Source organism: Hyperolius riggenbachi, chromosome 2 (genome assembly GCF_040937935.1).
Source record: "Hyperolius riggenbachi isolate aHypRig1 chromosome 2, aHypRig1.pri, whole genome shotgun sequence".
NCBI classification, from domain to species: domain Eukaryota; kingdom Metazoa; phylum Chordata; class Amphibia; order Anura; family Hyperoliidae; genus Hyperolius; species Hyperolius riggenbachi.
The window spans coordinates 486,660,845-486,676,403 of record NC_090647.1 but is presented as its reverse complement, the minus strand read 5'-3'; the positions used below and the strand labels follow the sequence as shown (position 1 = coordinate 486,676,403).

General features: G+C 44.6%; 1 protein-coding gene across 1 annotated transcript in view; it reads left to right on the top strand.

Annotated features, from left to right (window-relative positions):
• The first annotated feature begins 1,488 nt into the window (after positions 1 to 1,488).
• Positions 1,489 to 15,559, top strand: part of LOC137545244 (uncharacterized) — a 69,170-nt gene continuing 55,099 nt past the window's right edge. The window contains exons 1-6 of the mRNA XM_068266364.1: positions 1,489 to 1,554; positions 2,716 to 2,854; positions 3,986 to 4,128; positions 6,313 to 6,430; positions 10,388 to 10,516; positions 14,506 to 14,729. Coding sequence (XP_068122465.1) covers positions 1,489 to 1,554; positions 2,716 to 2,854; positions 3,986 to 4,128; positions 6,313 to 6,430; positions 10,388 to 10,516; positions 14,506 to 14,729 — 819 coding nt within the window. The remainder of the gene's footprint in view (positions 1,555 to 2,715; positions 2,855 to 3,985; positions 4,129 to 6,312; positions 6,431 to 10,387; positions 10,517 to 14,505; positions 14,730 to 15,559) is intronic.

The following is a 15,559-nucleotide window of genomic DNA, read 5'->3' as shown; positions in this document are numbered from 1 at the left end:
ATAGTATGCCCTGCAACACAGCAAGTGCAGATAGTAAGTCCTAGTGATGAGCTAAAATGCCAATATTTTTTTCACTTGATTTTTTCTGAAAATAATGTGAAATTAGATTTTTGAGTGAAAATACCAGTAAAATGTATATTGGGCACTTATCCGTTAGCCGGGAGCATCCGGCAGGTGGCGCTGTTGTTGCTAATTTCAATCACAAAACTGTGAATGTGAACGCCGGATGCGTCCGGCTAAACTGTATGTAATGCGCCCAGCTAACTGAATGTAAACGCCGTAGGTGGTAACAATATGTATATTAAAGAAGAGAGTTAATTAAATGACAAATAAGCCGGCGGCAATGTGACAGATCAAGCTGCCGGCTTGCTTCGTGTCTTGCTCTCCTCCCCCCTTGCCCTCTTTCATATAGAGCCCTGGGGGGGGGACATGCATGTCCCCCCAGAGTCGTTCGTCGCGGCAGCGAATCCTGCTTGTTTTATTGCGACGAACGACTTTGGGGGGACACGAGTCCCCTCCCCCCAGGGCTCTATACGAAAGAGGGCAAGGGGGGAGGAGAGCGAGACACGAAGCAAGCCGGCGGCTTATACTGTCACATTGCCGCCGGCTTATTTGTCATTTAATTAACTCTCTTCTACATATTGTTACCACCTACGGCGTTTACATTCAGTTAGCTGGGCGCATTACATACAGTTTAGCCGGGCGCATCCGGCGTTTACATTCACAGTTTTGTGATTGAAATTAGCAACAACAGCGCCACCTGCCGGATGCGCACGGCTAACGGATAAGTACCGTATATTGTTATTTTTTGCGCTTTTCGTGAATGTTTGCAGCAAAAATATTGATATTTTTTGTGGTAATAAATTGTTGCAGTAAAAATATAATTTTTTTTGCATTGAAGTAGAAATATTGATGTTTTGCTGTAAAAACATTGATTTTTCGCGGAAACCCCAAAAATACAAACCTGTTTTTCATGAAAATTTCTCTAAATTAAAGATAGCATTTTTGATGCAAAAATGATTTTGATGAAAATTCGTGAGCAGCACTGTTAACAGGTAGTAGTTTATACTACATAGGCTCATTGTAATGTTTTCTGCATCATTTCATGTATACTCTGCCACCCCGATGACGCGAGCAGGTGCACGCATTATTCATCTTGATGGACGAATAATTTGACCGGTGCCGGCTGCGGGGAAAGGGTGATCGGAGGAGGACGGCGTGGGACATTACAGCTACAGGGGGCTGATAGAAGCCCCAGGTAAGTGTCAGATTTTATTTTTACTATGTTTTCTTTGAATATGCCATTACTTGGATAAAAGAGAAGCCTGTCCTTTTTCAGGAGGCTATCTGGCGTGTACAGTTAATCTGCAGTGCTCTTATGCTTCAGTAAGCTGCTGTCTTGTGCAGCATTCTGCACATTGTGTATTTGCATAGTTTGTTGTAGCAACCCATGCTTCTTTTTTATGAGTACACTAAACAGAGACAAACATGGCAGCAGGCTCTGCAGGTCTCCCATGGCTGGAGCACACCAGGTCCCAGATTGAACACCTGCAGGTAACACAAACTGAATAGCAGAAGAACTCCATCCCACAGCTGTTTTATCTGTTAGGGCAGTTAGGGCTGTACAGGATGTTTGAAGAAATAGCATGAGAACTTTGTATAAATAAAATCGTTATTATGTTTACATCTCTAGAGCAAGCAGCGAAGGTCTATTTTGTAAATATAACCTTGTAGGAAGAAAGGTACAAAACAGATGTGAAACAGGAACGATGTGAGTATAAAGAAATATCTGTGTTGTTATGAGATTTCTACTGTGGGATGCAATTGCAAAATACAGTTAAACTGTAACCACTGTTTGGCAAAAAAATACAATAAACCGCAAGACATGTCTCTAAGCTCTTTATGGATTATATATTTATCATACCTTCCCTTTGTCTAATGTATTGTTATCAGTGATAATCACAAAAATCAGAGCCCATCCCCTCCCATCAAAGTACAACACTGTATGTAGTATGCTGCCATCTTGCATACTAATGTAATATCCAGTTCAGTCTATAAGCAACACACTGATATTTTCATATTTTCTGCTTTGGGGATGCATTAGTTTGGGGGTAATAACATTTTTATTCTGGTGTTAATTAAAGGGTACTAAAAGTAAATTATAATATATCATGTGACCCTTGTATTATAAAGCCAGCATCGAACAGTGAAGGCTGTTCTTGTCAATCAACTAATACATATTTCCTAACATTCGAAAATGAGAAAGCAGAACAAATCAAGAGAGCGTGCATAAGTGTCACGCAGTGGTGGTAAGTGGATCACAGCGTATCACCTGGGCTGTCATTACAGGCAGCTCGGTGTGCATTTGATTGAGCGGCACTGGAACTGAGAAAGACAGGTGAGTCATTAGTACTTACCTAGCATCTCTAGGTAAGGTAAGGCTCTAGACACCAGGGAACTATTATGGGGAGGGTGCCACTAGAAACCAGGGAACTGTATTGGAGAATGAGGGGGGACACTAGACACCAGGGAACTGTACAGGGGAGTGAGGCAGCCACTAGACACCAGGGAACTGTATAGGGGAGGGCGTACCACCTGTAAAACTGGGGTGTGGCAGGGCATGTTAGTCTTAGTGTCCATTTTTATTGGCTCCATTTTTGAAAGGTATGCAGATTTATCTGTAAACATATTCATGCTTTCTTTTTGGCTGAACAGGAATGGGAGGAGTTCACTGGTAAACTTTACGATGCCGTCCAACAGCAGATGAATGAAAATAATATTAAGTTCTTCAATGACCTGTCGGAGACAGAGAAGATATTTGTCTTGGAAAAAGCTGCTAGAGCTTTGCAGTCAGGTATTGTAAATTATGATTTGCAATATGCTTTTCAGTAATAACAACTGCATGGTCTCTACTAGCTAAGTGGTTTACATCCCAATGGTTGTTCCTCCAGTGAGGTAGAGCCCAGAGATGCACCCCACTGTGTAGGACGCTGCAGCTAGTGTGCTTCTCTGTCAATCTGGCAGCACTTCCAGCGCACCAAAACACTGCTAGACAGGATTTCTGGGGATTTTTTGCGCACCACACCATATTTATATAACTGAGAGCCTAGTCTTCATCAGCAATGTGGAACAGTGCTTACGGTAGTTGCATACATGTCTCTACACCACTTCCAGTGTGAGGGATATCTCAAGGTACAATGCATGACTGAAGATGCTGAGATGAGTTTTTATATTCCTATAACTTTGTGTTGCTGAATTCTATTATGGTAGGTTAATTAGGCTCTAAACATATTTGGGCCTTACGTATATATGACTGTGTCATGTTAGTAATATATGGCGGCACTGTAAAAAATATAGTGAGCAGGGTCAGTTCTAGTTACACTGCAACACGGTAGAAAAAGGCACTCCACAGGCTTCAAACTTTCGTTTGTGATTTATTTGAGCATGGACACATACATGTTACGGGTCACCTGACCCTTCCTCAAGTGTCAGTTCTAGTTACAATGGGACCCAGGGAAACATTAACCTGGAGTCCCACCGACACACACCCTCTGTCTGCCTTTACAGACCTGACCTCCCCCCCTCCCCCCCCCCCCCCAAAGCAGGATTAGGGGGCCCCTTTTTGCTTCCAAAGAAGGACTCTGATACTTCTGTGCATTCATTAGATGCTGTAAGCATCATCCAACATCATTTCTTTTCTTAGTTATTACCAGCTGGGGGATAGCCACTAGCCAGGGCGGCCTACAGAACAGTGAAATGTTTGGTGAGCAGATGGCAAGGAATGATAGAAATGCATTGGGCAGGTTTATAGTGCAGGACTGCAGGTACCATAACATCAGATACTGTCATGCACAGAGGGTGATCCAACCAAGGGATCCGTTGGTCAGGATGAAACCACATGGCGTCCCTTTATATTTTAGCTGTTCTGATTGAATTGTGCATTATTCTGCTAGTGTAGATAGTAGTGGAATGTTCTCTCTTCCAGGAGCCGTATACAATAAACTGGCTGCTCACATCAGCTCCCGCCTGGAAGAAAATCTTCACAATTATGTTGCTCAGAAACTGCAAGATGGCAACATTCCCAGGAATAACTCTGACCTGGTGGCCTCCCATATCGAGGATGGAGTGGTGAGTCTCAACACTCAGCTGTATGGCCAAGTTGGGCAATACCATGGAACTCAAGGTGTGAGACCTATGAAAGCTGCCATATTTATTTCCTTTTAAACAATACCAGTTGCCTGGCAGTCCTGTTGATCTTTCTGGGCAGTAGGGTCTAAATCACACACCTGAAACAAGCATGCAGCTAATCTTGTCAGATTTGTCACAGACATCTGATCTGCATACTTGTTCGGGGTCTATGGCTTAAAGTATCAGAGACAGAGGATCAGCAGGACAGCCAGGCAATGTGATGTGGAAATAAATATGTCGGCCTCCATATCCCTCTCACCTCGGGTTCTCTTTAAGAAGTCTGTATGAAGTGATCAAGAACCACTTATTACAGCTTGGGTCCTGTTACGTGGTTAGTATGATGTTCTCTTTGGAGAAATATGAAAGTTTTTCTCCAGACTTCATGGTGGTCTGGTTTATGGATTCTCCTGTACCTCTTAAGGTGGACACTAATGGTCCAATTTCTAGCGAAAAATCGTTTGAGCGATCAGAAATTCTGATCGGATTGGTTGTGAATAATCACTGTTGATGGACACAATCGATTATGAACGCGTGAAAAAAATGTCGTCCAAATGAATTTGCGTCGAACTAAAATTTGGATTTTCCTGTTGGTTGCGATAGATAGGAAGCAAAGATTGGTTCATTGATGGTGTAGTGAACGATGTATTACAATATTTCACTTCCGATCAGAATTTCTGATCGCTCAAACGATTTTTCGCTAGAAATTTGGCCATTAGTGGCCAGCTTTACTAGATGCGTTCATTACACAGCTCCCTGCTGGCATAAAATGATACTATGTAACAGTTGCACGCATGCTAACTTTACTTCCTGCACTAGGAGTATAACTATTTCCAGACAGGAAACTCTCTACAATTCAGTAAACCCCAGCTAACTGAACAATCTTCAATCAAAGCACAGTTCTTAAAGGGGGCCATACACTAGGCAACCAACCAATCAAGCATCCAATTTGATTATTATAATCGAATTGGATGAAAATTGGTGCTGCCAAGTGCATGCCCGACCAATAAAGCGACCAATTTCGGGACAGAAGTTGGCCGCACAGTCGATGGCGCATGTTGGAAAATGTCGGGCCGAGGTTGGTTGGTCGGGTGTGCGGAGGTACGGCGGCCGAATTGTGAACGAGCGACGGACGATGAAACCCCTGCCGCCGCAATATATAAATGTATGTAGTGTAATGCATTTATACATTACCTGTCCGGTGTCAGCCTCCACGTGGTTTCCGTCCATCTCGCCGGGTTCCGCATACATGCCGGCGGCAACATGTCTGACGTCACAAAGGCACATAGCTTCTGACGTCAGACCCTCTGCGCCGCCGGCGTGTATGCGGCTTACCCGGTGAGATGGACGGACACCGTGCGGAAGCTGCTACATTACAGGGAATGTATAAATGCACTACACTACATACATTTATACATTTTGGGGGCAGCGACAAGGCAGGCGCAGTGGCTCAGACGTTTCCCTGATGATTTCATGCTGAAATCGGAGGGGAATCGGCCTGTAGTGTATGGGCAAATTCGATTCAAGACAAATTTAGCTCTAATCAGATTCGATTAGAGATACATTTGTCTCTTGGTCGACTCTGCCCATATTCGTTCTAATATATGGTCACACCAAATGGATATTCAGGTTCCTGTGAGAGCCATTATCTATCCATTTATTGGTGTCACCTTGTACCCTTCATAGCTAGCACGGTCCAGGTACCAGTCAGATATGCAGGGAGTCTGGTGGCAAGTGCTGCACCTTTCCCTGCAGTTACAGTAGACCTCTGAAGTAAAACTCTACCATACGTATGGGATACTTTGGCTCCATGACAATGCTCAGTTCCCTCTCATTGGGACAACTTCAGCAGCACATACCCAGTGATTACAGAATAGCCGCCACCTGATGTTTGTGACACTCTCTAAGGAAGTATGCCTACTCAACCCAGCCCTCCGATCGCTAGCTCTTTATTCTATCCTCCTAGACCTTGTTGAAATCCAGTGCCAGTTTCAATCTTACATTTACATTAGGTAAAACCTCATACACTGTTCATAGAGGGCTGGGCAATTACACAGTATATATAATATAATATATATAATAAGCTTGTTCTGACTTTGCATGCTAAGTTCTGTGTATGTTATATAGGTCAATATTCTTGAAAAAAGACCCAGCATGAAAGTAAAGCTACATGCCCTCTTCAATCAACCCATTCCTGTTGCTTTAAGAAGTGTAACTTGGAAGCTACAATTGTCCAACATGAAAGGTAAATGTGGAGCTTGTGATGAAATGCGTATTACATTACATATGGATGTGCTAAACACTAATCAGGGATGACTGAAGGCTGTACAGGCCACAGTCTAGTAGTTTGACGTTTGCAGAGGTTATGAGGTCTTTAACTACAGAACGTTTTAGGACATCTCTATGCCAACCATGTATTATCCTGTCTTTTTTTCTGTTGCCAGATGTATCCACAAGGCAAAAATACAAAGGCAGACTTGATCTGTTCATGTTGTGCTTTGGTAGTCCCTCTTCTGATTCCGCTCCTCTCACACTTGTGCCCTATGGAAGACAGCTTGGATTATGGTGTTTAGTAAATAACTGACATATGACATAAATGTAGCAGTCATCCTTATGCTCTACTGAAGCTGAAAAGAATTACAAATTTTGTGCTAAAAACTATATATTGTAAAAACTTCAGCAAACACAACAACCCTCTCCTACCTTGTGTTTTGCATAGGTAGCCATGTCAGACATTTGCTGTGTTAGGCACTTGATCTGAACAATAAGAAGCAGGACCGGGACTATAATTAAGACAAAAAGGAAGGGGGGGGGGGGTTATTATTTGCCAGTGTATGGGGCCCCCAAGCATCTCCCATTTAAAGATACAAACTGCCTGGCTGGGCCACCGGGTATCACAGTGCATGGTGCAGGTGGTGGAGGTGAGGCAGCAGGCAGGGGAAGGTGGCAGGGCCTCCCCAAGTGCTCCCCCTCATCCTCCCATGTGCACAGTGGAGTGCAACAGAAGAGTGAGGGTACAACAAACATGTCAGTGTCACCGGGGACATTAGGAAGTCTTCTCCACTTTGCACAGTCCAGTGTCAGAGAGGAGATGCTGTGACTGTGTGATGTGGAGAAGACTTGTTGAAGTTCCCGTGGCACTGACAGGTGAGTTGAACCTTTTCTTCTGGTCTACACTGCTCTGCATATGGGGGGGAGGCTACATATTTATGCCAGGGGTCACAGTTATCTATACTAGGGGGAGGACTACCAAACACAGGGGAACATCTGACTATCTTTACTGAATGGGAGGCTACCTAATCCTAAAAGACACACATGGCTATCTGTACTAGGGAAGGGAGGAAGGGGGTACCTAATCCCTGGGGACATTTCTGGATATCTATGCTAGTGAGGAGACTACCTAAGACTGGGGAGCACAGCTGGCCCTTTATACTTGGGGGGGCCCTGAGTAGCACATGTCAAAGGGAGACCAGGGAACAGGGAGGGGAGGGATTTCAACTGTGGTCGAGGGGTGGTCAGGGGGCCCCAAATTACCTTTGCTCTGGGGCCCCATTGAAGCTAGAAAGTAAATGATTATAGGGTTGATTCACAAAACCCAAGTGAAATTGCCATGTGCTGATAGCGTACATACTGATAAAGTTGTTGTGCGATAACTACATAACGTGTGTTGCGAACATAGCAGAAATAATATTACGTACACAGTGTGCACACTAGCTGTATAATGCGCATTATGCAAATAGCATAATGTTCGATATACAAACAGCACACACGGTGTGCCCATAACTCGATAAATTGCATAAATCCCAGTAAATTTATTGTGCGCTGTCTGCATAAGTTTACTGTTTTTTTTGGATGTACCCTATCTCAGATTCAATTCCACTTTGCGATCATCTTTTTTTAGTTAAATGTGTTCAGATTGTCAAATGAAAACTCTCCAAAGTCTAAAGTAGGTTAATTCAATACTTTCTTTTTTAGAAAAATGTATTGTCTTCAAATGTATTTGTGTATGGCCACTGCACGACTTCTTTTGCAAGTCCACTATATACACACAATAAAATCTCTGCAGCTGCCAAATTATGGGGCATATTTACAAACTGCTGGTGAAATTGCTCTGTGCAGGTAGTTCACGTAAATTTTACTGGTATTCATGCAAGCAGCATAGTGTGCTTTGCGCAAATAGCGGAACTCGCCTTATGTACACAATACACCTGTTGCTGCTATAACATGCATTACACAACTTGCGCAACACGCTACATTAATGTGTAGTTGTGTAGTTTGCCTTCTTAAAGCAGAAGGCACTTGCTATAATTTAGTTAACTCCTGGGTCGCGGCTTGGCTTCCGATTGGAGGAAGCTAGCAGAGACGGGAAGCGGTGGGGGGAGCCTGTAATGGAGGCGGCAATGCGCAGGAGCATGATTGACAAGCCTCAGGTAAACAAAGCAGGCTAGCGACAAGTAGATTGTCGCTAGCCTGGCGATATTTTCAGGGGGGACAGCAGAGCGCAGGGGGCACTAGTAGCGGCGATAGAAGGACACAAAAGCCTGGCATTGTGCACATGACATGCCTCTGGGCCCTATTAAGATTTAAAAATTCCGCCTCCGGTTCTCTTTAATAGTAACTCCCAGAAAACTGAAAGTCTGTGACCCTCTTTACAATATTTCCATTTATGATAAGTGGCTGAATGTCATCTCCTATAGTAGGAGGGCTTTTCGGTCTCTTTTATTGCCTATACTTTTCTAGTAGTTTTGGGTCGCCCCAAGCTGCTTAGGTACTCTGTTGTACATAAATTGTATAAATCCCAGCAAACTTAATATGTGCTGTCTGTATGTGTTCAGTTTACCATTATTTTGTGAATCTACCCCAGTTTCACCAAGTACTGCGTAGCAATAGCCATAGCAGCCATAACAGCTGCTTTGGGGCCCTGGAGCAGAGGGGCCCAGTGGGTACTAAATGTATTCACCATTAACTTTCTTCTGTTTCTCCACCCTCTAAATGTGTCTTAGTGAACTATGTGATTGCATGAGAATGTAAATTGCCCAATTAACTCATATCCATAGGGTAGGGGCTGGTGGCATTGCTTAAAGAGACACTGTAACATCAAAAAGATCCCCTGGGGGGTACTCACCTCGGGTGGGGGAAGCCTCAGGATCCTAATGAGGCTTCCCACGCCGTCCTCTGTCCCACGGGGGTCTCGCTGCAGCCCTCCGAACAGCCGGCGACAGACCCGACTGTCAATTCAATATTTACCTTTGCAGGCTCCAGCGGGGACGCTCTGGCTGCTTTCGGCTTGGAACTAGACGAAAATACCCGATCTCCGTCGGGTCCGCTCTACTGCGCAGGCGCCGGAGACTTGCGCCTGCGCAGTAGAGCAGACCCGACGGCGATCGGGTATTTCCGCCTACTTCGGAGCCGACAGCCACCAGAGCGCCTGCGCAGGAGCCGGGAGGGTAAATATTTACGTCGCCGCTGTACGGAGGGCTGCAGCGAGACCCCCGAGGGACGGAGGACGGCGTGGGAAGCCTCATTAGGATCCTGAGGCTTCCCCCACCCGAGGTGAGTACCCCCCAGGGGACATTTTGATGTTACAGATTCTCTTTAAAGGACATGTGAGGTAAAAAAAAAATTTATGAGATAAACAATTGTATCTATCCTCCTTCTCCAAAAAAAATGACTTTTTTAGCTATCCCACAGTTTTATTTTATATTTAAATCTAATTTTTAAGTTTTTACTGTTTCATGGCCTCTTCTCAATTACACATTCATTGAACTATACCAGAGCTAAAAATCTATGAGTAATTGCCCCTTTTTATCTCTTTTCTGCTCTCAGAAGCCATTTTCTGCCAGGAATGTGTTCCATACATGTTTTATGGCTGTAATTCCTACTCAGTGAGTGTTATACTATAGTCTGACCTGGGCAGAAACGGTCACTTGCATACCTGATTTTTTACTCTTTCAGGCAGAGAAAGTTAAAAAGGAATATAACCTAATTATTTTTTGTGCTTGGCACTGTTCATACACATGTCTATCTCATCATGTCACATGTCACCTCGTGTGTCCTTTAAGAGTGCCTACATATGAGGGCGCCATTAAAGTTTTGCTATGATCTCTATGATCTCACTGGTACTGCTATTGTTTTCTTCTGGTATAATTAATGACTGAATACGTCTAAGCTGTTTTTGTTGTTGACTGTGTCCTTGTCACAGCCCGCATGGAATATGTGACACAAGCGTCCTTGAACAAGGTCCGCTCTGTACTGGACAGAGAGATAGCCCTGCATTGCGAGGAGATGCTCTCCCAGGAGCCAACACTACAGCACCTGAAAGACAACAAGTGTGAGTAGAGCAGGATATACACACCACAGCTATTTGTGCTGTAGTACTCTCAAGGCAAAAATGGAGTCAGTGCTGTAATATACACGGATTACAAGCAAGAAAATGTTACAAATACAAATAGAGTAAGCTGGACTACAGCATAATGCTTAACTACCTGCCGACTGCTCCATGCCAATTGGCGTGAGCGCGGCAGAAGCCCCAGGACAACTCCACGCCATTCACTTCATTGGAGTGAATGGCTTCTTATGGGGCTTGCAAAAGAGCGCGCGCGCCGATGCGTACGCATCTTCGCTCTGATGACGGAGCTCCGCCTTCAGTCTTCCAGCGGTGATCGACGCTCAGAGGCTGTTAGACGGCGATCTACAGCAGCGCTGTACTGGGGACAGCCGTGTGACACAGCTGTCCCCCTCGGGGACACAAGAGCGATCCACTGTGATAGGCTGAAGCCTATTACAGGCGATCACTGGGATAGGCTGACTGAGGGAGGGAAAAATATTTTTTAAAATGCACAATTTTATTAAAGAAAAAACAAAAAAAAATATTTGTAAAAAAAATAAATAAATAAACACTGGTGGAGCGATCAGACCCCACCAACAGAGAGCTCTGTTGGTGGGGAGAGAAGGGGGGGGATCACTTGTGTGCTGAGTTGTGCAGCCCTGCAGCTTGGCCTTAAAGCTGCAGTGGCCCATTTAGTAAAAAATGGCCTGGTCATTAGGGGGATTTAACACCGCGGTCCTCAAGTGGTTAATAGATAATGGCGTAGCAGCCAGGGGCTTCAGTTTTCTCCTACACCCTAGAGAGATACTGGTAGAATAACTAAACACAAATCCTGAAAGCAATCATGTTGATTAGTGTAAATTATAAGTACAGCAGAGTCCCGTATATCCGGCACCGGCGGGGATAGGCTGATGATACATGTGCTGCACAACCCTCCCCCCTAAATACTTACCAAAGCTCCAGCGATGTGTAGCAGTCTTCCTGCAGCAGCTAGCAGGCTCCTAGCTACTTTCCATCTCCCCCCCGTGCATGCAAGCCGGTGTGTCACCTGAGCTGCATCGCATGCATGGACGCCGTAAGCTGCTAGGAGCCTGTTATCCGCTGCAGGAAGGCAGCTACGCGTTGCTGGAGGCTTTGTAAGTTTTTAAAAGAGTCTTCCGGTTGCCTGAGTTCAGGATAACAGGGACTTTGCTATATTACCTTTGGAACTGAGCTTTATCAAACTGAAGAAAATATTGTGTAGCTGTGTTTGATTCAGCTGTGCACCTAACCAACCAGGCTTAAAAGGGTTCTGTGGACTGCTAAAAAAAACAAAAACCACCACTTACCTGTGGTTCCTATTGATCCCCTGCAGCTGTAGTGTCCCACGCTGTCCTCCTCCGATTCACCGTTCCCCGCCGCCGGTTCTGGTCTAATGACGCGACCAATTACACTGTGGCTGCGCGACCGTGGCCGTGCGCGTGCTCACTTCCGCTCGCATAATCGGAAGCTTACTGCGCAGACGCAGTACAAGAAAACTTTGTACAGTGCCTGTGCCTGTGCGTGTGCAGTAAGCTCCCAATGACGCGCGCGGGAGCGAGCATAATTAGTCTTGTTAGACAAATATTAGACCGGGACCAGGGGCGGGGAAACGGAGCATCGGAGGAGGACGGCGTGGGACATTACAGCTGCAGGGGGGCCGATAGAAGCTCCAGGTAAGTGGCGTTTTTTATTTATTTTAGCAGTCCACAGAACCCCTTTAGGGTTGTGTGCACACTGCATTCTAAAATGGTTCCATTCACGGAACCTGATCTGAGGCAGTTGATTATGGCTCAGCGTTGCACCGATCGCTTTGACGCCAGCACTGCATGCCTAATTTGGGCAAGTTTTTGCCGGGCGCTGCACAAATTAGTAAGAAAAGGGTAAATTCAGCTGCTGGCGATAGCGCTTACCCAAATTATGTGACCCCCAGAGTTGCTACAACTTGGAGGGCTTCACCCTGTTCCAAAATGGTCCACTCCACTGACTCCGACGAATGAAGGGACATGGATAGATCTTGTGTTAAAGTAGGTCAGTCACGAAAACTCTTTATTAACATAGATATTAATAAATAATGTTCATAAAATGTAAAAATACTCAAAGGTTTTATCTTAAAAGACATGTAATCAGTGTAGGAATAAATTGATGTTTGAGGGAATAAACAAAATATCAGGGAAAATAGGGGGCATCAGTTACACATAACGTTATTTGAATGAGACTGGACTCTTACTTTCAGGCTGCTTGCACACCAAGACGTTACAGGCGCACGTTAGTGCGCCTGTAACGCTCCCCCAACGCACAGCAATGTAACACAAGTGGGCTGTTCACACAGCCCACGTTGCGTTACATGTAACGCTGCACGTTCTGTGCAAAGTGCAGCATGCTACGGCGTTGGAGCGGCTATAGCCGCGTTAGACTGTTTGCACATGCGCAGTGGGGGGCGGAGGAGGCGGGGAGAGCCAGCTACAGTAGCCGCGCACATGGCTACTTAATATTCACTGCACTGGCGGGCGCTGATTGGCCGGCGGGACCACGTGATGCGGAGTGTCTCGCTCCGCATCACGTGGTCCCGCTGGCCAATCAGCGCCACTCTGGGAGATATTATGGGCATCGAGCAGCCTAACGCGGCTCACTCTACCGTCGGCTTTTGCAGCACCATACGTTGTGTTAGGTGCACGTTATGCGACCTTAACGTGCCACCTAACACAACGTCTTGGTGTGCAAGAAGCCTCAGAGTAGTCGGCTGCCTCCATCCTTTGAAAGGTGGAAGCAACTAACCTTTTTATGGACTGGATCAGACTGACTATCCTTTGCTCCCCATGCATAAAACCAAGCCTTGCGTCCCCCATTGCATGTCACTGGATGTCCATACTTGGACAGTTCTTTGTAGGTACTAACCATAAGGGTACGTTTCCATTGGTGCAGTACGATTCCAGTGCGGAAAACGCATGTGCAATTTTGCATGCGGATGCATTTTTCCATGAGGTTTTCTATGCGATTTCGCATGCGTTTTGTGGCCAAGCGTTTTTAACCATGTCAATGCTGGTGTGCTTTTTACATTGTTTTCACACAAAACGCATAATAAAACGCATAGAAAAACACATAGCAAAAACGCATGCATTTTTCCTATTTAATTACATTGTATGCGATTGGTGTACGAATTCTGAAGGCTCTGCCGTGCAGATTTTTTTCACACCAGAGGACTTTTTCGGCGTTTTAATGCCACAGCCGAAGTTGGCGTTTTCCAAGGTAAAATTAAAGTCCATAGACTTTAATTTTACCTTTCACATCTAACTCGGCGTTTTGGAGCGTTGCATTTTAACGCTCCCAGGAGCTTTTTCAGGGCTGTTTACAGCCGAAGTTGGCTGTTGGCGTTTCAATGATAGTCAATGGAAAACGCCAACTTCAGCGTTTTCAAAGCCTTTAACAGCTGACTTGTTTACGTATTTTTATAGAAAAAAAAAAGGACGTTTTCATATGAGCTGTAGAACGCTTTGAAAACGCTTTGAAAATGCTTTGAAAACGCTATGTATTGGCGTTAAGCAAAAGGCTGAGTTTCAGCCTTTTCTACCGCAGCCTCTAGTGTGAAAGAGCTTAAGAAATTCTGACAAGTGGAAATAGTCCCATCCACTTGTATTGGTTATGCGAATCTGCATGCAGGAAATGCATGCAGATTCGCTCTAGTGGAAACGGGCCCTTACATGTCTGGGACACTTCACAAGTCCCGCCATTTTGAAGATGGTCTGACCCTGATGCCTAATATGTTCTGCTTTGTATCTATTAGTATTCCACACCTTGACAGGTGCCATTGTAATGACAAAATCAATGTTCTTCACTTCACCTGTGTGGTTTTAGTCTAGTGGTTGATTGTTATAGGTACTTGCAGTTGAAAACCAGGCTGATTGCTAGGTTCTAATTATTTGCATGAGAGCATCAGATCTTTTTAACATATTTATGTGCTTCTGGCTTCATAGATATGGCAAGATGTATGCGGAATGTGATGTCCTACTGTCACAAGCGCAGCAAAGTTAGCCTTCTAGAGGCCGACTATCTCCTGCTTGTGCCGCTGGTCCAGGTTGTGATGGCCACATCTAAGCCCAGCACCTCTCTGGAATCAATGTCAACAATGCTGGTGGAGCAATATATTACTTTCATGGAGTCACGACCACCTGCCATGTGTCAGAATGATAACAAAGAGGTAAATATGAGTCTCTCAGCTTTATCACTAATTGGTTTCTGTAGACTTCTGACCCACTTTTGCTACGGTTTCATTTGCATGAGTAGCCTGAGTAATGATCTATGCCCCTCCTCCAATCCCTCCTACTGCAGATGAGTGGCACCTCTCAGGCAAAGACCCTCCTCCAGCTTACTGACTCCACAATGCAGGTTAAAGAGAACCTGAAGCAAAGTATATGGAGGCTGATGTATTTATTCCCATTTAAACACTACCAGTTACCTGGCAGTCCTGCTGATCTCTTTGACTGCTGTAGTGTCTGAATCACACACCTGAAACAAGCATGCAGCTAATCTTGTCAGATTTGTCATAGACATCTGATCTGCTGCATGCTTGTTCAGGGTCTATGTCTTACATTACGTACACACCATACAATTTTATGGCAGATTTACCTGCCAGATTGATAATTTCCAGCATGTCCGATTTTTTTTAAATCATTATTTTCGACTGTTTTATCGATTTTTCATAGAACTGAATGGAAATCGATTGAAAAAACTATTGAAAAAAACTATTTAAAAATGATCGAAAAATCGATCGAAATTCAGATTGGACATGTTGGAAATAATCGATCTGGCAGTTAAATCTGCCCGAAAATTGTATGGGGTGTACCTAGCATTACAAGTATTAGAGGCAGAGGATCGGCAGGACAGCCAGCCAATGTGCATTATTTAAAAGGCAATAAATATGGCAGCCTCCATATCAGTTCATTATAAATGTCATAATTCTCTTCTCACCTCCTATAATAAAGTTTTTTTATATGCAATAACATAAAAATATTTAAACTAATATGAGAT